The 24,221-nt window shown below is 31.6% G+C and overlaps 1 protein-coding gene across 3 annotated transcripts in view; it reads left to right on the forward strand.

Moving 5' to 3' along the window:
• LOC101889387 (neural-cadherin) overlaps positions 1-24,221 on the forward strand; it is a 348,725-nt gene that overhangs the window by 89,492 nt on the left and 235,012 nt on the right. For 2 of the 3 annotated variants that reach the window (XM_059123980.1, XM_059123981.1), the window contains exons 7-9: positions 7,489-7,679; positions 21,415-21,604; positions 23,913-24,095. In XM_059123980.1, the coding sequence (XP_058979963.1) occupies positions 7,489-7,679; positions 21,415-21,604; positions 23,913-24,095 (564 nt within the window). Of the gene's footprint in view, positions 1-2,035; positions 2,227-7,488; positions 7,680-21,414; positions 21,605-23,912; positions 24,096-24,221 lie in introns of all 3 variants that reach the window. The other variant, XM_059123979.1, reaches the window with a different exon arrangement.

The following is a 24,221-nucleotide window of genomic DNA, read 5'->3' on the forward strand; positions in this document are numbered from 1 at the left end:
CATATATATAGAGTAAGTCACTTGAGCTTTTTACTTTCTCAAAGTTGGTGAAGTTAGCTCACATCGAATCACATTTATATTTTAATTCTGAAAAGTATTCGGGTTCCTGAATTTCAAGCTAGAATTCCTAGGATAGTGATAGATTGTTTAGTGAGTAAATTATTTCATATTTTCCCTCTATAGTTCACATTGTTTCTCATTAAAAACCTCTCTGCCTGACCGGAACTCCCAAAGTTGTCTAACTTAGCGCCCACATCATGAATATTTTAATTTGGAAAATAATTTCGGTTTCCTGGATGTCAAGTTTGGGTTCCCTAGAAGTTTGTGATAATAACATTTATGTACTCAACGTTGCTGACAACTTCTCTATTCCATGTTACAGTCGCGATCGTCTTATTAATTAAAATGGTTTAGAATTACTTCAGCGCTAGGTGGCGTTAATAATAATTAATTTATAAGAAATAGAGATTCAGTAAGCTGAGGTGCCAACATTTTGTTTTTATCATAACTTTCAAAGTAGGTGAAGTTTGCCAACATCGAAGCATGAAATATTTCACCTGTAGGTGGTGTTATTGTTATTAAATTTATGCAGCGTTAATGCAGATTTTTGTCAACTAGATGGCGTTCATTGCCATGTGTATTCCTGATATTAAACTCTGATTTTTAGAAGTAAATGACCACTTATATTTTGTCTCTTTTCTGTGGTTTCCAAACTTTTGGTTAGCCCACGTCGAAGCATGAATTATTTCACCTGTAGGTGGCGCTATTCAATTTATTTTTTATTATTCAATTTATGCACTAGCAATGCAGGTTTCATACAGTGATTTTTGTCAAGTAGATGGCGTTCATTGTCATATGTATTGTTGATTTGGGAGCCTAGACTGTAAATTTAAATGTAGACGGCGCTTTTATTAGGTTTTTTGAATAAGGTTGATAGAAGGCGAGAAGCTTCCACTTAGCATATTTTTTTGATAGAAAGCTAGAAGCTTCTCCTTTAAAATCTGCAGTTTTAAAATTGTTCTTATAGTTGAACTGCTATAGGAAATAATTTATATATCCAAAGGAGGCCAATAAATTATGTTCTAAAAAAAAAAAATTGAAAATGCTCACTCAAAACCATATTTTACCTCCTCTATATTATGACACCGAAAAACGGTGGTGACCTCCACTATTACTTACCAAATACTTCATATGTAGATGGTGTTCAGAATAATAATTTTTGAATAACTCGCGGAATTAGTTAAGAGACAGAAACACAAAATTTCGTGAAGGACAAATTGACAAATAAAGAATATTATTTTCCCTTTCCCTGTTAGTTTGTCTTTTACGAAATTTTATGGTTTATTTTCTCTTTCGATTAGTCTCATATAAAGAAGATTTTCATTCCACACATTATCTCTTTAAATTGTACCATAACATCGAACATAATTTGCCATTCAGTGTATTTATGTTAGGCTTCAATAGATTCAACAAATTTATATATAATCGTTTACATCCAAAACCGAGAAGATTAACAATATTAATCCTATCATCCTACGTAACAACAATTAACATTTTCATTTCATTTTTGTTTTATTTTTCCATTTAATTTATATTATTAACCAAATTAAAATACCAAAAAAAAAAAACGAATTTAACCCTCAAACGTGAAATGTAGACAGTAACGTCCAAAAAAAAAAAAAAAAATAAAATAAAATAGCAATGCCATTAACCATCCCAGCAAAATGTTAACAGACCTCAAACAAAATTTAACAAAATATCCCAAATGTATCACAGACACAAACCCATCGTTTGGGATTTTCTGTTCAAATATCCTTCGATGTTAACCCTTAACATTTCAATGTGCGTTAAATGTAAACTCATGTGCGCTGGATAACTAAAAATACATTTTCTTATCATTTAACGAATATTTAACTTTACATTATATTTTATTAAGATTATATGCAACAAATAACTGAAAGACAAAAAGTGAAAACAAAATTTAACCACATTTTATCTATAACAAAAAAAATCTTCATCATCATCTCACCAACAGCGTGAGCGTTATCGTTTACGGGTGCGCGCCTCCGACCGTGGCGAACCGCCATCCTATGCCGATGTCGATGTTGAATTAGATGTGGTCGATCGCAATAATAAGCCACCGATTTGGGATAAAAGTGTTTACGGGCCAATACATATACGTGAAAATGTCACTGTGGGTACGGTTGTAACATCGGTTAAGGCCAGGTTGGTATTTCATTTCTGTAACACAGCTTTCTTCTTCTTACCTCTCTTTGATAAACAAAATAAAATTAAAATAATGCTAACATGTATCAGCTATCCACAATTAACATTAATAACTTTTGTTAGTACATATTTCCTCCCATACTCTGTTAATGTAAAACCAGCCTCTGTTCGGCTAAAATTGACTACCATTTTAGTTTAACATTATCCGTTGGTAAACAAATGTTGGCAAACAACTAATTTTCCTTAATTTCTTTCCTCTGTAAATTAACATTAACAGTTGTATGTTGTTAAGAACGAAAGCTTTTGAAAGGGATGTTATTTTTGCATCAAACATCCCTTTTGGTAATCCCTCTATTTTGTTGGAGGATGAAAGATTTTAAAACGCTACAGCCATGACATCTGGCAGTATTGCATATTTTTCTCGTCTTTATATATTTTTGTTTTCTTAAACTCACCAAAGGACGGCTGCCCAACATCATCACCTCAATGGCCATACAAAACCCCACCAGAACATGGGACATTTTTTTCTGGTGAAAATAAAATTGGAGATTTTTTAAAATTTGTTACAACTCTGCATGTCACAACAGCGGCTACATCATCCAGATGTCCAAGCTAAAATCAACAAAATTCCCAAAGAGAATTATTTTTTCGCATAGTTTTGTTGAAAACGCAAAACCCACCACACACAGAGAGAGGATTTTCCTCTAAAGGATATCCTTATTTTTTTTTTTTTTTTGATATGTGTGATTTTTTCACAGGGTGTTGGTATGCAAAATAACCCAGATTTTTGAAATTTTGCATAACGTGAACACCCCGTTTGACCCCCCACTCAAATAATTCGTATCAACTCCCACATTTCCTACCTCTCGAAGCTAAACTCATTACTAACACAATTTTATGGAAACTTCTACGCAAGGATATACTCAACAATAACAACATGAAAATTTGTTAACCAATTGGCTATGGACCCTTTAATCATAAATTCTATAATTCATTACTTTTTAAATATTTCAGTCTTTTCATGATATCGTCGTGGAAAAGGTTTGATATAACAAAATTTGAATTGATTGGTTTAATACATTAAAAATTGAAAAAATAATAATAAATAAAAAGGAAAATATTTAAAAATGTGTGGTCAGATATAATTTTGAATGAAACGAAAATAAATTTTAAGAAATAAATAACTTAATATTTTTTTAACTAAAATATGATTTTTTTTAATTTTGAAACGTATTAAATAATAACGAGTTATGATTATTTATGACAATTGTGTAATAAAAATCGCCCTCCTGCCGAAGAATAGGGAATACATACGTCACCGCAATATATGCAGTTAATGCCATGTTTACGTTAGAACTTTTTGTAGGGTTAACCTACTTTGAGAGGATTTATTTGAAGTGTAAGTAATGGATATGACAATTTTAATCCAAATCCAGTCGGTTAACCCATTTATATATAAACGTACTGTAAGATATTGTAAAGAAATGTCCTACTTCATATCAAAAATAGTCTCCCTTGACAATTCTGTGGGCATTTTGAAGCAAAGGCTCTGTGGATAAAAGAAAGTCTGAAAAATGGAGAAAATATTTTTTTTAATAAAATCCATTTACATTTTTTATTACACTCGTTCACAATAGCGTCATCATCTGTTACTTTTGAGCTTTTGTAAAAAAATGACCTCTTCACATTGTGAGCTAACTCCTATTCATATGAGTAAAAAATAAAAAATTTTCTTAAAAAAATACAATATGTGAAAGGATTTGACTTACATTTTGTTATCCTGACGGGATATTAAGATCCTACCACGCATAGAATTCTAGATGGTATTATATCAATAACAATATTTTTTTGATGGAATTTTTATTCTTTTCAGAGAACATCTAGAAAAATACCTAGTTTCACAGAAAATCAAGAAAAATTTGGAATTTCCTCAGAAGGTTTTCAATTTTCTTGCACCTAAAAAAATCTTTAAAATATTCCAAAAAAAACCCTACAAGTTGTTTATAAGGAATATATCTACGTTACTTATACATTGCTTTCTTTAAAAGGTCCTTCATTTTTATAAGTCTCTCAAAAGGACTTATATGCGTAAAAGTTCGTTGAAATCTCTTATAGTTATAGCAAAGAGTCCGCAAGAAGGCACAATTGGATTGGATTATATTTCATCTAACGGAGATAAAATATTCTATACGCACAGGATTTTTGGGGGGAGATCCCAGAAGGACCTTGAAAGGCCTTGCTCCACATATAAATGACTTTTCAAAGACTATCTAAGTCAAGAAGACTTTAAAAAGTCCAATATCTATAGAAGACCTATTAAAAATTAATATTTTTGGAAGACGTTTTATCGCTCGAAAGTTCTAATATTTATCTATCAAAGGCTTTCTAAGTCAAGAAGACTTTAAAAGGTCTAATATCTACAGAAGACCTATTGCAAATTAATATTTTTGGACGACGTTTTAGCACTCGAATACCTTTGGAACCGGGAGGAGGAAGAGCTTTAGAAAGTGTTTTTTTTTGATCTGTACGAGAACTTTGAAATTTCATCAATTTATGAAACGGCTTGCACTTTTTTCGAAGGTCCTATACTTTTGGAAAGTTTGCTGTCTATATGTAGGCAAGTCCACGTTTTCGTACAACCCCCATACAACGACACCTTGGTATATTCATGATATTAGCGACAGTATTTATCGGAATTATTTCAAATTTCTTTTTTAAAGTTCGTAATGGGTGCTACAGCCTATGACAAAAGAAATTTTTGTATGCAAGTCCACGTCTTCGTATAGCCCGCAAATGACGGTACCTCCCAATACTCGGTATTTTTATGATTTGTGCAAGATTGTTCACCGAAATCATTTCAAATTTCGTATTTGATGTTCGTAATGCGTACTACAGCCTATGACAAAAAATTTCGTAGGCAGGTCCACGTCTTTGTATAGGCCCCATATATAACGCTATCTCCCGATATTCGGCATTTTCTTGATATTAGCGACAGTATTTACCGGAATTATTTTAAATGTCATATTTAAAGTTCGTAATGGGTACTACAGCCTATGACAACAATTTTTGTATGCAGGTTCTCGTCTTCGTATAGCCCATATATGACAGTACCTCCCGATACTCGGTATTTTAATGTTTGTGCGACATTATTCACCGGAATTGTAAAAAATTTCATATTTAAAGTTCGTCATAGGTACAACAGCCTATGACAAAAAATTTTGTAAGCAGGTCCACGTCTTCGTATAGTCCCCGTATAACAATTTTCATTTAAGTGGTAGTTTCCGGAAGTTTTTTTTTTTTTTTTTTTTTTTTTTTTTTGAAAATTGTAAGTTCCTTGTAAATCGTGGAGGGTATTGAAAGTTCGTTCCCGGAACTCAGCTGTTTTTTTTTGTTTTATTTTATTATTATTTTTTTTTTTTAAAAAATTAACTAAAAGTTTGTTTCATTAAATTCCACTAAAGACCGATAATATTAATCTAGACGGCATATGATTATTTTGTAGAAAAAAATCTTCATATTGACTTTTTGAAGTCTATAATTATTTCATAGAACTCTACAATATCGGTAGGATGATTTGTAGCATTTCAGTGGTTTTCCCCGTAACGATTACAATATTCATGTAATTTACGCCAAGTTAAATGAAAATATTTTTTCGGAGCCAGATTTTCCAAATTCAAATGTTTTAACCATTAATTACCTACAATTTCCGAATTATGTGGTAGTTATTTTTTTGCTCAAATGCTTAATGAGTTTTTTTTTTCAATTTTAGGATAATAACCTCAAAAAAAAGCCTTTTGTCTGCAAATATATGTTTTATTAGAAGGCAATATCATTCTTATTCTCAGGACAGTTTTGCAGTTCTCAAAAAATCCATATGCGGACATTACGGCGTATGAATGTTAGTAATTTTATTCCAATACTCGGTACATCAGGGCGTATGAATGCTCTTAATTATCTAATAAAGCCTTATTAGATTGTGAATACGACAAGTAAAAGAGGATTTTTAGTAAAGCACATCATTTAAAATCTGTGTGAAGCCTACTTGATAGCCTACTTAATTATATTCAGAGCCCTTTGAAAGGGAATGATTATGAATCTCAATTGTAAAAATGAAAAAGTCTTAATGCCCATAATTCCTAAAAATGTAAAAAAAATATTAAATTTATTTTTTTTTTAAGAAGAGTGCATTGTTGAAACATATGGCTACACATTTTGAATCTTTCCATTTTATTTATAAAAAAACGAAAAATAAAATACAAAACAAATGGTGTTGGGTTTCTTCATCTTAGGGCTATATTATTTTTACAAAATTTTATTTATGCTACTCAAGACATATTTTATGCTAATTTTTTCACTTTGGTTAAGGACCTATTAAAAACAGTTAACAGGTAAACATTTGCTATATATAAAAACATACATAAACATATCATATATAACCAGAATTTAAAAAAATGTTAAAAAACAATTGCAATTAGACAAAAATCGAAAAATTCTATATAAGAAACAAAATTTATATTAAACAAATTTATATAAAAAACAACTATTTATTTATTATAATGAATGTAATGCTTAAGTGGAAACAAAAAATGCACAACATTTCCTATTTTTATTTAAAAATATTTATTTATTTAAATAATTTATTTTAAGAAAATATTTTTTTAACTTTTGTAGTGGTTTTAAACAGAAATATTATTTTTTATAAAAAACCAACAACGTAACATTTAAACAGGGCTTAAATCGAGACAAAAAAAAAAAACATATTTTTTTCTTAGGTACAACCCCATATTTTATGACAATAATAATTTGCACTGCCTATGAACAATAAGTGGAATGAATGAAGTATATATAAAATGAGGAATTTGGAAAAGCTTGAATATTTTTTATGGAAATAATATTTTTTGGTTATTTAATATTTTGCTATACTAGGTGTTGGTATATTTTTTGATTTCAAATATTTTTTTTAATTTGGTATTTGTTTTCCTTTTTTTTTTTTGAAAAATATTAAATGCTATATAATCAATATCCATGATGATCTATAATTTTTTGTATTTTGTCCATCTTTTTTTAATTTCATATAACATAAAAAAAAAACATAACAAACAAACCAAAAAATCGAACCAAACCCTGGTTTTTGTCAACAAACTTGAATTTTTGAATGTTACAAAACCATGTGTGTCTGTGTGTGTTAAACAAAAAAAAAAAAACTTTTACCATATCTATGAAATACCATGATATAAACCAAAAAACCAACAACAACAATAGCGTGAAACCTATAAATTAGAAGCCATGGCACAAGACAAGGGCTATCCGCCTTTATCACGTACCGTAGAGGTCCAAATCGATGTTGTAGATCGTGCCAATAATCCTCCAGTTTGGGATCACACCGTTTACGGGCCCATTTATGTCAAGGAGAACATGCCCGTTGGCGGTAAAGTCGTCTCGATCAAAGCCAGGTCTGTTGAATACCACAAAAAAATGTTATGATAACACCAGAAAACAATAAAACAGAATAGCCAAAAAATTAAGTTATTCTGGACCCCACTAAAAACAATTATTGAAGCACTTTTTGTTTTGATATTCATAATTGTTTTTGTGGCCCAGATTTATAGAACAGTAAAAAATTATTTATTTTTGATTGAAAAAATACTATTTTTTCAATACACCTTTTTATTAACCCATTATAAGTTATTTGATAGTATGTATTTGTTTTTGGTTTTAACTTGAGGTTAATTTGATTAATAACTTGTTGGTTTTGTTTTATCGATATTATGTTTTAAGTGTTTAAATGTTATTTGCACAATATGCACCAGTGAACGCTATAGTATCTTTTTTAAAGCCATATATAAAAATATTTCCATTAACAGAGAAATGAGGGGGAGGAAAAAAACAAAGTTTATTCATTTATTGCAAATTTATTGCAAACTATTTAATTAAACCGAAAATGAAAGTAAGCAAAAAAGACCAGATGCCCTACGGCGTATGATTGTTATTGATTGAATAACTTAAAACATGGTTCAGGATGGCGTATGATTATTATTTTCAAAGAAAAAAGTTATAATCATACTCTTGAAGCCAAACAAGCAAAAAATCGAAAGGAAATACAGGGTGATATAAAAAACTGCAACAAAGTCAAACGCCATAATTTTATTGAATTAAAGCAAAAAATGTCGAAAGTAGCATCAAATTTTAGAATAAGTTTAGATTTATTCGAATTGGTCACCTTTGGCACGAATTAAGGCTCTCAAATGGCCAATGAAACCGCCACGTCGCTGCCCGAATGTTGCTCTGCGGTATTTTGGCCCATTCCCGGCGAAGCGTTTGCTTGAGGTGGTCGACACTATGGTATTTTTTTTAGTGCCAACCTTGACGCAATAGTCAAACGGATTGATATCCAGAGATTTTGGGTGGCGATTGTGTGCTGGAAATGAGTTTTAAATTTTATTGAATGAAAGCTAAAAAAGTCGGAAATAGTATCAAATCTGGAAAAAGTTTAACAACACGAATTATGGCCTTCAAACGGACAATGAAACCGTCACGTCACTGCCCGAATGTTGCTCTGCGGTATTTTGGCCCATTCCCGGCGAAGCGCTTGCTTGAGGTAATCGACACTTTGGAATTTTTTAGTGCCAACCTTGCTTTCCAAAATACTCCAAACACAATAGTCCAACGAATTGATATCCAGAGATTTTGGGTGGCGATTGTGTGCTGGAAATAAATTCTAAGTTTTATTGAATGAAAGCATAAAATGTCGGAAATACCATCAAATTTTAGAATAAGTTTAGATTTGTTCGAATTGGTCACCTTTGGCACGAATTATGGCCTTCAAATGGCCAATGAAACCATCACACGCTGCCCGAATGTTGCTCTGCGGTATTTTGGCTCATTACCGGCGAAGAGCTTGGTTGAGCTGATCGACACTTTGGTATTTTTTAGTACCAACCTTGCTTTTCAAAAAACTCCACACATAATAGTCCAACGAATTGGTATCCGCAGATTTTGTGCGATGGAAATGAAGCGAGGAACCTCATTTTGTAACCATTCTTGTTGGCGAGTGCTGAGTGCGATGGTGCTGAGTCCTTTCGGAATGTCCAAGGTCTGCGGCCGAAATGTTCACGTATCCAAGGCTTTAATACACCCTACAGAATATTTTCGTGATAATATTCTTCACTTATTCTGATGCCACGGTCGATTACAAATACCAGCGGAGAGCGACCATCGGCTGTTATGGCGCCCAACACCATCACCATAGCCGGCGCTTGACTTCTGGTGGCTAACGAAGGCTCATCGGAGAAAACCAAATTCGGCAGTTCACCACTTTCGGCCAAGCGAAGCAACTCTTTAGCTCTTTTAAGTCTATTTTCTTTCGGTTGCGATGTAAGTTCTTACAATTTTTGTAATTTCAATGGTTTTACCCCGAGCTCATTTTTCAATATTTGCCGAATGGAATATTGCGATATGTTCAGCTTACGGGTCATTTTTCGGGCACTGCGACGCGTGTTTCGAACAAGTCGCTTCTTTACTTTTCTCGTTGGAGAAAACCAAATTCGGCAGTTCACAACTTTCGGTCAAGCGATGCAACTCTTTAGCTCTTTTGAGTTTATTTCTGTTGCGGTGTAAGTTCGTGCACGTTTACGGAAATCCAAAGGCTTAACCCCGAGCTCTTTTTTCAATATTTGACGAATGGAATATTGCGATATGTTCAGCTCACGGGCCATTTCTCGGCCACCGCGACACGGGTTTCGATCAAGTCGCTGCTATACTTTTCGAAACATTTCTGCTGATGTTGCTTTTTTCTCCCGTCCTTGACATCGGGCTACGCTACCAGTATTACGGTAACGAGCGATGTTTCGAGAAACAAAAGATTTATTCACATTTAAATGCTGGAGTGCTCTAATGATAGCCACCCGTGGTTTTCTTGCCAAATATAAAGAAATCACAAGATCACGCTTGAATTCCATCACGAATGACTTTTTTCTGGAAAATGCTTTTGTACGCCTATAAACAATATAATGAGCTGTCACTGAAATAATTTTAACAGCTGTCGGACGAGTGGCTTAGAAGTGACAGCAGTTTGAAGTTGGTTGCAGTGTTTTCATCTCACCCTGTATTCAAAGCAAAAAGGTTATAATCATATTCCTGAAGCCAATCTTGAAAGCCAAAAACATTCAATGTTGGATTTGTGGTCCACCCTTTCTTTTAAGTATTTATATTGTCCAAAAATAAACTTTGATTTTTCCTCCTCTAAAAATTATATATTTTCCCAAAAATAATTCCCGTAAAATTTCGTTTGTATCCCTCCTACTCCCTTTTAGTCCTTCGCACAGTCACCAAGAAAATTATGAATCCCACATATAACCAACGCACTTGCACTTAAATATTTTCATTTTCATTTGCACCCAAAAAGAAGTACAAAAAACCTGAAACAAAATACTAAAACTAAATGGAAGCACTCACTCACCTACCTACCTACCACTTTCCCTCACTTTGTATTAATACATTATATTAATGCATTCACCTTTTTATATTCCAAATGCACTTTCTATACGCACACACACACACATTTTATAAACAAGCACACTTGTTAAGCACAATTGCACACACACACACCCGTACCACTCACTCACCAACAAGAATTTATATTAATATATAGTGTTTTTTTTGTCGACTTTGGTTGTATTTAACACAGTCAGTCCGAAATGAGATCAGTGACATAAAATAAAGAGCATTATAAATTTGCATATACAACATTCGTTTAAAAACATATGTATGTAGCTAATCGGGTATATTCATAATAATTGCATATAAATGTGTCATACACATTAGCAAACACATGGTCTTCAGTGTCGATAAAATGTCGAAAGGAAATTGAGTTTAGTGGTAGGGACGAAAGCAGAATTATTTGAAATACATACAGTGCAAAATATTTTTTTTATAAATTTAAGGCATTTTTCTCCAGTATAACAGTTTTGTTCACATGTATAACACTTTTTTTAATCGGTATAACGGTTTGTTTTGGTTTTATTTCCAGGGAAATAACAACCTAAAATATATATCAAAGACATAATTGAGATTTATAGGCATATAACAGATCTATACATGTGTAAAACAGTTTCTTTACATTGCATCTTATGGAAATAAGATTTCCGAATATTCAATTGAAAAATATTTTTATATTTTTGAGAGATATAGGTACTTGAGTATAACAGATTTGTTCACACGTATAACTGTTTTGTAAATCCGTATAACAGTTTGTCTTGGGCTAAATTAAAGGAAAATATCAGTTTAAAATAAATACAAACGAATACCCAAATACCAAAAGAATTTTTCTCGAGTATAACAGATTTGTTCACACGTTTTTGTCTAACTTACAGGAAAATATAAATTTAATATAAAATACAAACGAAAACCCAAGAACTGCTTGTGTAGTACGGATTTATTTATTTGTATAACAGTTTCTTTATTTCCAATTATAAGGGAATAGCATTGCAGAATATTTAATAGGCAAATATGTTTATATTTTTATTAGGTTAAGCCATACTTGTCGAGTATGACAGTTATCTGCATTTTTCTCGAGTATAACAGTTTTGTTCACATGGATAACAGTTTTGTAAATTAGTATAACGGTTTGCTTTGGGCTAAATTACAGGAAAATATAAGTTTGAAATGTAACACAAACGGAGAACAAAAAACTAATTGCGTATAACTGATTTTTATACTTGTATAACAGTTTCTTTACTTCCAGATGTAGAGAAATAGCATTGCAGAATATTTAATAGACAAATACGTTTATATTTTTTATGACGATAAGCCATACTTGTCGAGTATAAGAGTTATGGGCATTTTTCTCGAGTATAACAGATTTGATCACACGTATAACAGTTTTGTAAAACCATATAAAAGTTTGTCTTGGGCTAAATTACAGGAAAAAATAACTTTAAAATACAATACAAACGAAAAACCAAAAAAATTCGGTATAACAGTTTGTTTAAGTCGAAGCCGCAGGAAAATAAATACTTTTATGAATGAATGGGATAAAGACGTTTTTCTCTAGTATGACAGATTTGTGTACATGTATAACAGTTTTATAAAACGATATATCGGTTTTTCGCTAAGTAATAAGAAAATAACAACTTTAAATACTATAAAAATGTATACCCACAAATTAATTGTGTATAATATATTTACATTTTTATATAACAGTTGTTTATCTCACATCCAATAAATATAGGATTCCAGAATATTAAATATGCAAATATTTATAAATTTTTGAGAAATGAAGGCATTTTTCTCTAGTATAACAGTTTAAAAATCGGTATAATGGTCAACATTTTACTACAATTAGAATGTGCTTCAGTCTCTGTCTTCGAAAACTGGTTGATGGGTACCAGTTGTAGATAAAAAAAAATCGAATGGGTATCAACCGGGATTTCCAGTTTTTATAACAATTTGTTTTTGGTTAATTTTGATTCATTATGATATATATAACAGTTCTCGAGCAACATAGCTCATAAGTTATTTCAACGTTTTGTTTGGCTTTCCCCAAAATTGGGTTTTCATTTGAGTATAAAAGTTATGAAAATCTAGAAAATATTAGTATAGATAAAAAAGTGGAGAAAATATATTCCAACGCCATTTCCTCTTTGTCATGAATATTTTCAAGTATATATATTATAACAGTTTAAGAAAAAGTTTAAATTAAAATTTGAAACAGTGTATAACAGTTAGAAAATCTCGTAAAAAGTATTAAAAAGTAGAGAAAGCAGTACAGAATTCGTATAACAGTTCTAAGGCAGATATAACAGTTTCCCAAAATTGTATAGCAGTTTGAAAATGGAAATGTTCTCAGTGTCCTCACAAAATATTTTCATTATAACAGCTTCTTTTTTAAGGTTTCGTATAACAGTTCTAAGGCAGATATAACAGTTTCCCAAAATTGTATAGCAGTTTGAAAATGGAAATGTTCTCAGTGTCCTCACAAAATATTCTCATTATAACAGCTTCTTTTTTTAAAGTTGTAATTAATTTGCTAAACTATATTAGAGAATATTTTCTCATATAGGTATAACAGTTTATTTTTGTGAGTGTATAACAGACGAAAATTTAAGAAATACAATTAAAGCCATTTTTCCAAAGGTTTTTTTCTTATTTTGAGTATAACAGTTAAATGTAAAAATCGAAAAAGAGTAGTAATAGTATTGAATTCCAAAAAAGGATATGAAAGTAACCCATTTACATCGAAATCCTACAATCTCTCATAGTAATTTGTATTTATTACAAGATATTTAGAATATAAATATTTATCCCTTGCACAGCAATTGCACCTCTTGCACAATATTTGCACCAATTTTCTCCACGAAGTATAACATAAATAAAAGCACCTTATAATGTAATTTAGTTATTTATTTTAGTTCCACTTAAAAATAAAATTTATTTTATTACAAAAATCTTCTTTGACAACAAATTGAAAGCTTACGCGTAATCTTATAATAGAGAATATATTCCGATACACAGTATATGCATTTAGTTATTAAATTTTAAAAACAACGCTACTCGGATGATAGATTGTAGAAATGTGGATTTTAAGTATACAATTATGACAGTTGTATATAACAAATCATTAACACACACACACACCTCAACCACAAACAACAGCTAGAGTGGCACGAGAATATAGTAGCAAAGCAAAAAAGAAAAAACAGAAAACAATAGCGATATGAGCCAACAACAACAATGGATGTTGTAAACATTGGTACTTGTTTCTTATTAGATGAACACACGTGAAAGAACGAACGAACGAACAACGACAACAACAAAATTCATTTAGGTTTAAGTATAACAGTTTTCATGTCAGGTTATCGTATCGTATCATAGTGCATTAAACAAAATTCATGTATATATATAAAAAATATATGGTTGTGGTTGTTGTTGTTGCTGCGTCTTAAGACATTGCTTAAGATGCCACAGCGGAAAATGTTGCTGGTGTGAAAAAACATTATCAACAATGGCCAAAACCATTAAGAACACGTTAAGTGCAAATATAGTTTAAGTATAGTTGTTTTTTGTTTTCCTCTTATTTTGTGACATGGAGGAAAATGGTTTTTGCATTGTTTTTTTTTTTTGTTTTTAAGATTTGTGGCGATAATAATTGAAATCATATATGAAATAAATATTAAATAAGATAAATTTATGAAAGCAGTTTCAAGAGAGTCCTTGACAAGAAAATGTTTTTTAGATTATACAATGAAATTATAGTTTTTTTTTATTAAAAATTAAATTTCATTTAAAGGTCAGATGGATATGTAATTATTATAGCTGAGCCAAATACTTGGACGTAGTTCTAAAAATTTTTTTTTGGTACCCTTCAGCTCCGCTGTATTTTTAGATAGATCTCCAAAATTTTAAGATTTACTAAAATGACAATATTTATTAATATTCAAATAGAAAATTAATTAAAACAATAATTGATAGTAGATGACGCTATTGATGACGTGAGGATATTTATAAATGTCCATTAGCATAATCGACTACTCCCATGTGTTTAATACATTTTACTTTCTAGAAAACTGAAAGCTCCATCTGTATTTCAAATACTGTTTAGGTATATCTCCCCATTTATAGAAACGAACACAGATTCTTCGAAGAGTTTCAATTGCAATAAAATATTAATATTTTAATTGTTATTTTTGTGTTTACTACTTACCCTGAGTAGATGACGCTATTAATAAATTCATTTTTAATATAGATGACGTTAAAGTCTTCTTTAAAAAGAAAAAGGCCATGATAAATGTAATACTTAGAGCGAAATATTTAAATGTAGTTCTACTAATATTTTCAGCTCCGATGCATTTTTCAGTTAAATCAGCAACAAACTTTATGCTGCCAAATTGTCGATATTTTTACATTTTCATTTGCAAACTTTCCTTCGACGAAGGTCTTTTATATATTTTTTTTTCTAAAGATGTCCACTACTAGATGGAGTTATCGATCATATCATATAATTTTCAAATTCTTGCTTTATATGCTTAAAATCTGCAACTAGATTTTAATGACTATTCAGTAACATATCCCCATTTATGTTATTCAAAGGGTTATAAATGCTCTTCTTTACATTCTCTACATCAATGTTATTTTAAAACAATTTTCCACTACTAGATGGAACTAACTATCGGAATCGGCTCTTAATTGAAATTTTCGCCGTGTAGATGGCTATAACAATCGTCTATTTCAAATCCAGATGATAATGAACGCATGGATTCTTCAAAGATATATTTATCACGTCTCAATCGAATGCATCTATCGGATGAAACAAGGAATAAATAAATATTCTTTATAGGGTCGCAGATAAATATATAAAACATTACATAAGCGACTTGCAAATATGCGCCTCAATTTATGCATATAATTTTTTTGTAGATGGCGTTATGTATTTTAAGCATAAAGTCGAGATGATAATCGAAGGAATAGATTTTAGCGAAAAATAATAAGCGGATCATCACTTCAAAAGAAATATGCCCGCTGCGAGTTCAATAGTGATTTAAATACCTTATTAGGAATGTATATAATTTATTTTCAACAGAATTAGGCCCAGCTCTCTTTGGATTTTGATATTTCGAAAATAGAGGTCTTGTAATTTTTTACAAATAAGTGACGTATTCGATTATCCATTTGACATTCAGGTAACTGAAGAAAATTCAGACGAGTGTCCGAAACAATATGAGTTCATTAGTGTAAATTGGGGTATTATTCTTCTTTCCTATATATGGTCTAAAATAATCAATTTATTTGTTCTAGTTATGGTTCAAGTCTTTGCTATGTGTTGAACTGCATAGTTTTCTATTACGTTGTTCTTAATTTGACGTCCAGATAGTGTACTGTACTTGTCTTAACAAGTCGATTTTTTTATTTCAAATCCTTTTGTTAGGCTTCAATGTGGAAAACAAATATTTTTTTCGATTGTGAAGCACTTTCTATTTCTGGTATTGAAATGCCCACTTGTTGATGAATTTCACAATCAGGTTAAGGATGATCAATTTATTGCAGCAACATGATATATAAAATTTTAATTGCAAAAAATAGATGGATCATTTGGAAATAATTGTTATTTATACAATTTCCATTAATTGTAGTGTTTTCTATCAAACCGCATATTTTAGTTCAACGCCATCTATATTTCATATTATACAATATATGTACAATTTCCATTTATTGTAATGATTTCTTGCAGGCCACTTCTTTTAGTCGAACGCCCTCTATATTTCATATGTAAATAAGTACTTAACTACATATTGCTCAATACAACGTAACTTTTTGTTAAGAAAAATGCATTTCCTCATACCTTCAAAACTTTTTGCTTGAAAATTCTCTCTTTTAAAGATTTTCAAAACTAGAAAAATATGTTTGAGGTCTTAAGAATTCAATTGAATTCTGTTTTTCCTTAAAAATACCAACAGTTTTTTATTAAATTTAAATTTGACTCTGGGTTTGTTTTACTAGCCCTGAGTGGTGAAGAAATTTGCTTTTTTATAATCAACACCTGAAGGTGGCGCTTTCCACCGTTGTCATGGTGGTAAATTAAATTTTTTCCCAAAACTAAGCCAATATCCTTCGTGAAAATATAAAATTGACTGTAGGTTTCTTATGTTTTCATATCCCAGAATGGTAGGGAACTTAGCTTGTTTATTATCATCATATGTAGATGGCGTTTTTCAACGATGAAGTTGTGCTTTTAATGGTATTGTTGGGGACGAGATGGCTTTTAAAATGAATTCTAAGTAATAAATTAGGTTTCTTTACAATTTATCCTTGATGAAAATGTAAAACTGCGCATAAAATTACAATTATCCTTGATGAAAATGTAAAATTGCGCATGGGTTTGTTGTGTTTTTATATGCCAGAATGGTGATATTTTTGCTTATTTGTCATCGTCATAACATATAGATGGCGTTATTATTAATATTTTTGTTTGTGAACAGAATACTATTGTAATTAGTTCTAACGAGTACGTTAAGTTCTTTCCCAAAAAAAAAAACAATCATTCTTCAACAATATCTAAAATTGCGTCTGATTTCTGGCACATCACCATATGGAAGTTATCTTATTTGTCATAATCACAAGTAGATGGCGTTTTTTCACCGATATATGTCGTTCTACGGCTCAATATAATTTTTAGGGACCAGATGGCTATTAAAAATTTTTTTCATAAAAATAAAAATAGAAACCTATTTCTATATTGAAGCATTATTTTTCAAATTTTTGGTTAAATTAAAAAGTAATATATACATTAAAATTAAAAGAAAAGGTCAATTGAAATGTGAATTTGAACGAAAAACAGCATTTGAATTGTTTTTCGTTCACATTTGCATTTAAATTGACCCTATTCTAAGCCTCCTATTTTTAATAAAAAAAATACAATTTCTAAGTTCAAATTCGAAATTTTAAGCTTAAATTATGTTGAAAATGCAAAAACCATTTTTCTCTCTTTGGTATAGTTTTAATATTTTATTTTTATATATCTATAAGTTTTTTTAGGCAATAAAAATGAAGAAATCACTCACCTACAATCTTAATAAAATAAACTAGGCAAAATTTTACAAAACAGAAGAGAAAAAAAAATAAACTACAAAAATCCACCCATTTGTCATACTATCCAACAACAAATTACACTTCGACAATGAAAACTTAAAAAAAAAACATGTTCATAACACCCACAAATTCATAACATAAATATTTCATTTAAAACCGGCCAAACAAATTAGCATAACAAAATATCCTCACATAGTCCTACAAAAATTAAAAAAAAACATGAATTACCCTTCCATTGTCCTCATCTACCCAAATATGACCTCCCTTTTTGCAAAATAACACACCTTATCTCATATTTTTTCACATGGGTGTAAATGGCATGTGAACCAGGTTTTTGTTGGAAAAAATATATAATTTTTGTTGTCCAACAAAAAACCGGACATGGACATGTGTTGTTTTGTGAAAAAAAAAACCAAAACAAAAAATACCCCACAACTTTTACTTTTTTCGTCATTTTCATTTACACATGCCTAATCACATTTTAATTACAAATCATTTTCCCCACCACAAAACAAAGAAAAAACCCTCAAAGTTCCCTCAAACTTCATCACAACAAACCTCTCCCACCCATTTTTTTCACAGGAATAAAATAATTAAGGCTATTATAAATTTTTGAAAGCCTTAAATTTTGAATTATGTTTTTAAAATTTATTTTTCAATGGTATTTTACACAAGTTTATAAAATATAAACTTTAATACAATTTTCAATGTTGAGTTTGTGTCTTCGTTTTTTTTACAAGCACTTTGACATTTTTTGTGTCACACCAAGTTTTTTTTGCAAAGCACCAAATATTTTTTTATGAAAAAATTTGGATTTTAAAAATCCAAATAATAATACATTTTTTAATGAAAATTAGCAATGCGTCATAAATATTTTTGTATTTTGCTAATGTCGCATGTTGTGCAATTAAGAGTAAACAAAACAAAAATGGAATTTTCAGTTTCTCATCTTTGAGTTTCCATAATTTTTTTCAAATAATTTAATTTAATTTCATGGAAAATTAAATACTATTTTCTTTTGATATTTTGTTGATTATGCTTTTGAAAAACAAAAAAAAAAAAAAAAATAAGTTTCAATACAAAAAGCGTTTTAGTTGATACAACATTATTTTGAAACCTATTTTTGTATGTCGAAGGGAAATATATAACATTTTATCAGATTTTATTTAGATTCCGAAATTAAGGTTTTGGGTTAAATTTACAAAAAATATATCTTAACATTTTTAGAAAAAAAAAGATTTTTAGAAAAAAATATATTTTTAGAAAAAAATTTCATTTGTAGAAAATTTTCATTTCATTATTTAGATTCCGAAATTAGGGTTTTCGGTTGAATTTAAAAATATATCTTAACATTTTTAGAAAAAAAATTATTTTTAGAAAAAAAAATCATTTTTAGAAAAAAATATATTTTTAGAAAAAAAAATTCATTTTTAGAAAAAAAAATCATTTTAAGAAAAAAAATTAATTTTTAGAATAAAATATATTTTTAGAAAAAAATTATTTTTGGAAAAAAGAAAATTTCTTTTTTTTACAATTGAGAAAATAACCTTTATTTACTATTTCTTAGGGCCAAAACATATACAGGGTGAGATAAAAAAACTGCAACAAAGTCAAACGCCATAATTTTTACATTTTTTTTTTAATTTTATTGAATAAAAACAAAAAATGTCGGAAATAGCATCAAAATTTTAGAATAAGTTTAGATTTGTTCAAATTGATGACCATTGCCATAACTACATTTTTACATTTCCTAGAATGGCCTTCAAACGGAAATAGAAATGAAACTGTCACTTGCTGCCCGAATGTTGCTCTGCGGTATTTTGGTCCATTCCCTGCGAAGTGCTTGCTTGGCGTGATCGACACTTTGCTATTTTTAGTGCCAACCTTGCTTTCCAAAATACTCCAGACACAATAGACCAACGGATTGGTATCCAGAGATTTTGATGGCCATTGTGCGCTGGAAATGAAGCGAGGAACCTCACGTCAAGGAAGTGTAACCATACTTGGATGGCGTGTGCTGAGTCCTGTTGGAATGTCCAAGGTCTGCGGCCAAAATGTTTGCTTGCCCAAGGCTTTAAACCACCCTCCAGCATATTTTCGCGATAAATTTCGGAATTCGGTGGAGAGCAACCATCGGCTGTTTTGGCGGCCCATACCATCACCTTGGCCAACCGAAGGTGTACATTTTCAGCTGACCTCTATTACAACGATCATTTTGTTTGTTTAAAAACTGCTGAACAACGAATGTTTTATCATCGAAGAAAACCAGATTCGGCAGTTCACCACTTTCGGCCAAGCGAAGCTAATCTTTAGCTCTTTATGGTCTATTTTCTTTCTGTTGGCCGAGGTCTGAGTTCTGTTGGCCAACCAAAGGTGCACATTTTCAACTAACCTCTTTGGCAAGTAAACTCGATCATTTCGTCTGTTTACAAACTGCAGGACAACGAATGTTTTCTCATCGGAGAAATTCGCCAGTTCGCCCCATTCGGCCAAGCAAAGCAACTCCTTAGCTCTTTTAAGTCTATTTTCGTTCTGCTGCGGTGTAAGTTCTTGCACTTTTTGGAATTTCAATGGCTTAACCCTGAGCTCATTTTTCAATATTTGCCGAATGGAATATTGCGAAATGTTCAGCTCAAGCGCCATTTTTCGGCCACTGCGACGCGGGTTTCGATCAAGTCGTTTTTTTACTTTTCGAACCATATCTGCTGATGTTGCTGTTTTCTTCCATCCATTTCCTTGACGTCGAGCGATACGCTACCAGTATCACGGTAACGAGCGATGGTACGAGACACAAAAGATTTATTCACATTTAAATGCTGGAACGCTCGAACCATAGCCATGTGGTTTTTCAGCCAAATATAAAGAATTCACACTATCACGCTTGAATTCCATCGCGAATAACTTTTGTTCTGGAAAATTCTCACCAAAATGCTTTTGTACGCTTGTAAACAATATAATGAGCTGTCACTGGAATAATTTTAACAGCTGTCGGATGAGTGGCTTAGAAATGACAGCAGTCTGAAGTTGGTTGCAGTTTTTTCATCTCACCCTTTGAATGTAAAAATATACTTATGAATATTTCTTAACATTTCATATACGTTAATTATTTATTTTTTTTTTTTCTATTTCGTTCCATATCTAAGCCCTCTCTAGAAGCTAGCTTCTTTCAAAATAATAACATATGTTAATAACAATGAATTATATTTTCTATATCTAAAGGTCTAGCTCTTGAGAATTTATTTTTCATAAACCAAAAAAAATTCAAAACAATAATTATTCGGACTTATTAAACTATAAATATTATATATAATATATAATAAAAATAAATATAAAACTAAAATTTCAAAATTTTTCCCTTTGACATACAGAAACAGCTCCCTAATTTTCTTATCCTCTATTAGTTTACCTTAGTTTCTCCATTAGTTTAGTTTTTTTTCTTCTTCTTTCCTTTAGTTTATAACTTAAAAATAGTCTACACAACTTCTTTCTTAATTCATATATATATTAAAAATAAATATAAATATTATTTTACTAATATTCCAAATTTGTTTGCTTCTCGTCCAACCCGATTCTGTATGGCGTTTCAAATTCTGCCTCATCGAATAGTTCGGGTATCGAAGGCAATCCAACGGTATTTTATCGTTTAATGCCGGGGTCAACGGCCCAGACGAATAAATTCCATACGTTTTATCTGCAACAAAGACCGGACAATGGCGATACGTGGGCCGATATAAAAGTCAATCATCCGCTGGACTACGAAAGTATAAAGGAGTATAACTTGACAATACGTGTTGAGGTAAGTAGAAAAAAATTCGATTTTATGCAATTTGTATAAAAAAATTAAATTTGAAAATCAGATAAATTTAAAATTTATGTATTTTTGTATGGCAGTGGACAGAACTGCATTTTAAGAGGAAAAGTCCTAAAATGGAGAAGAGGCGTTGTCCCTTCTTCCAAGTACTTCGACAATATTGAGCATAACACATCTCTAGATTGAATTTTTTTCACATTTATTTATTTTGCATATTAGCTATTTGTTACTCAAGATTTGCACCCATTTATTTTGAATGGCTAACAATTTCTTTCCCAGTAAAATTCGATTTCTTGAAAATCTGTATGGCCAGTCAATGGCATTTTTGACACGCTAGACATCCTTGGCCATTTCGGTATTGGATATCCAGTGACAATTCCAATAAATGTCTTAATGTAGGGCATAATTGTGTTACTCAAATTAACTGTATTTCACACATTCACATATTTCCCACTAAAATTAACAGGTTGCTTTGTCGTCCTGCCGATTCTCTATGGTCACCAATAAACGTACGTGTGTATCTCCACATCTGGATAAAATCAATTCCACGAAATTCAAATAATCGTTTATGAATGCAATTGACACAAGTGCTAATGACAATTGTTGAAATGGTCTGCTGACTATTTTCCTCGATAAAATGTCTAGTCACATTTCCCAAGTAAGGAGGGTGATTGGACCATGTGGACATAATAAATCATATTAATGTGGCGAAGATCTTTAAAGACTAATTTGAATTTTTGGTGGGGCCCAACGTAATTGAAACAAAAAAAAAAAAAAAATAAATAATAAAAGAAGGCCAGTAACTCTTCTTCTTCTTAGAAGACCTGGAGGTCTTTTTCATAGAGACCTTGATGTCCATTATTGGGAAAACCTGGAGATCTTCTTCATAGAAGACCTGGATGTCTTCTGCATAGAAGGCCTGGAGGTCTACTTCCTACATGACCTGGGAATCTTCTTCATAGACGACCTCTGACGGTCGTCTGCTTAGAAGGCCTCTGATGGTCTTCTGCATAGAAGAACTTTGAATAGTAGACCTCTGAAAACTCTCTTCATAGAGGACCAGAAGGTTTTTTTCATTGAATAATTAAAGGTATTCTCCATGAGAACTTCTACTAAGATATTGATTTTTTGTATAAAAGAACTAGAGGTCTTTTTCATAGAATTCATGGAGGTCTTCTTCATAGAAGACCTGGAAGTCTTCTTTTATGAAAATATAAAGATCTTCTTCATAGAAGATATTTAGGTCTTCCCCATAGATGACTTTATATTAGACATGGAGATCATCTTCATAGAAGACCTGGAGGTCTTCTCCATAGAAGACCTGGAGGTCTTCTCCATAGAAGACCTGGAGGTCTTCTCCATAGAAGACCTGGAGGTCTTCTCCATATAAGACCTGGAGGTCTTCTCCGTAGAAGACCTGGAGGTCTTCTCCATATAAGTCCTGGAGGTCTTCTCCATAGAAGACCTGGAGGTCTTCTCCATAGAAGACCTGGAGGTCTTCTTCGTAGAAGACTTGGAGGACTTCTTCGTAGAAGACCTTGGAGGACTTCTTCGTAGAAGACCTTGGAGGACTTCTTCGTAGAAGACCTTGGAGGACTTCTTCGTAGAAGACCTTGGAGGACTTCTTCGTAGAAGACCTTGGAGGACTTCTTCGTAGAAGACCTTGGTGGACTTCTTCGTAGAAGACCTTGGAGGACTTTTTCGTAGAAGACCTTGGAGGACTTCTTCGTAGAAGACCTTGGAGGACTTCTTCGTAGAAGACCTTGGAGGACTTCTTCGTAGAAGACCTTGGAGGACTTCTTCGTAGAAGACCTTGGAGGTATTCTTCATGGAAGACTTAGAGGTCTTCTCCATAGAAGTCCTGAAGGTCTTTTTCGTAGAAGTCCTGGAGGTCTTCTTCATAGAAGTCCTGCAGGTCTTCTTCATAGAAGTCCTGCAGGTCTTCTTCATAGAAGTCCTGCAAGTCTTCTTCATAGAAATCCTGGAGATCTTCTCCATATAAGTCATAGAGATCTTCTCCATAGAAGTCCTGGATGTCTTCTCCATAAAAGTCCTGGAGGTCTTCTCCATAAAGGTCCTAGAGGTCTTCTCCATAGAAGTCCTGGAGGTCTTCTCCATAGAAGACCTCTATAGAAGAAGGTTCCATTGATCGAAAAGAGGTGGCTACTACATTGCGAACCCAGAGATCTTATTAGTATAGACTTCTTATTATCGAAGAATTAAATTTAGATCCTCGCTTTTCATATTTTTTAAGTTTTAATAATTTCTATTTAAATTTGTTTTTCCTTTCCAGAACAATGGCGCCCAACAATTGGCTTCGGAGGCAACGGTCTACATTATGCTCGAAGATGTTAACGATGAAATACCACTCTTCACGGAACGCGAACAAGAAACCGTACTCGAAGGCGAACCAATTGGCACCAAAGTGACTCAAGTTAATGCCATCGATAAGGATGGCACATTTCCAAATAATCAGGTAAGTGGTTTGAGTTGTGATTTGATTGGATTTTATTTATGCAAATGCTGATTTTGTTTTTGTTGTGGTCGCTAAGTAGAAAAATAAATTCCATAATTATGTTAATTAGAATTTTTGAAGATATTT

The sequence above is a fragment of the Musca domestica genome, unplaced genomic scaffold (genome assembly GCF_030504385.1).
Source record: "Musca domestica strain aabys unplaced genomic scaffold, Musca_domestica.polishedcontigs.V.1.1 26, whole genome shotgun sequence".
In the NCBI taxonomy this organism is placed as follows: domain Eukaryota; kingdom Metazoa; phylum Arthropoda; class Insecta; order Diptera; family Muscidae; genus Musca; species Musca domestica.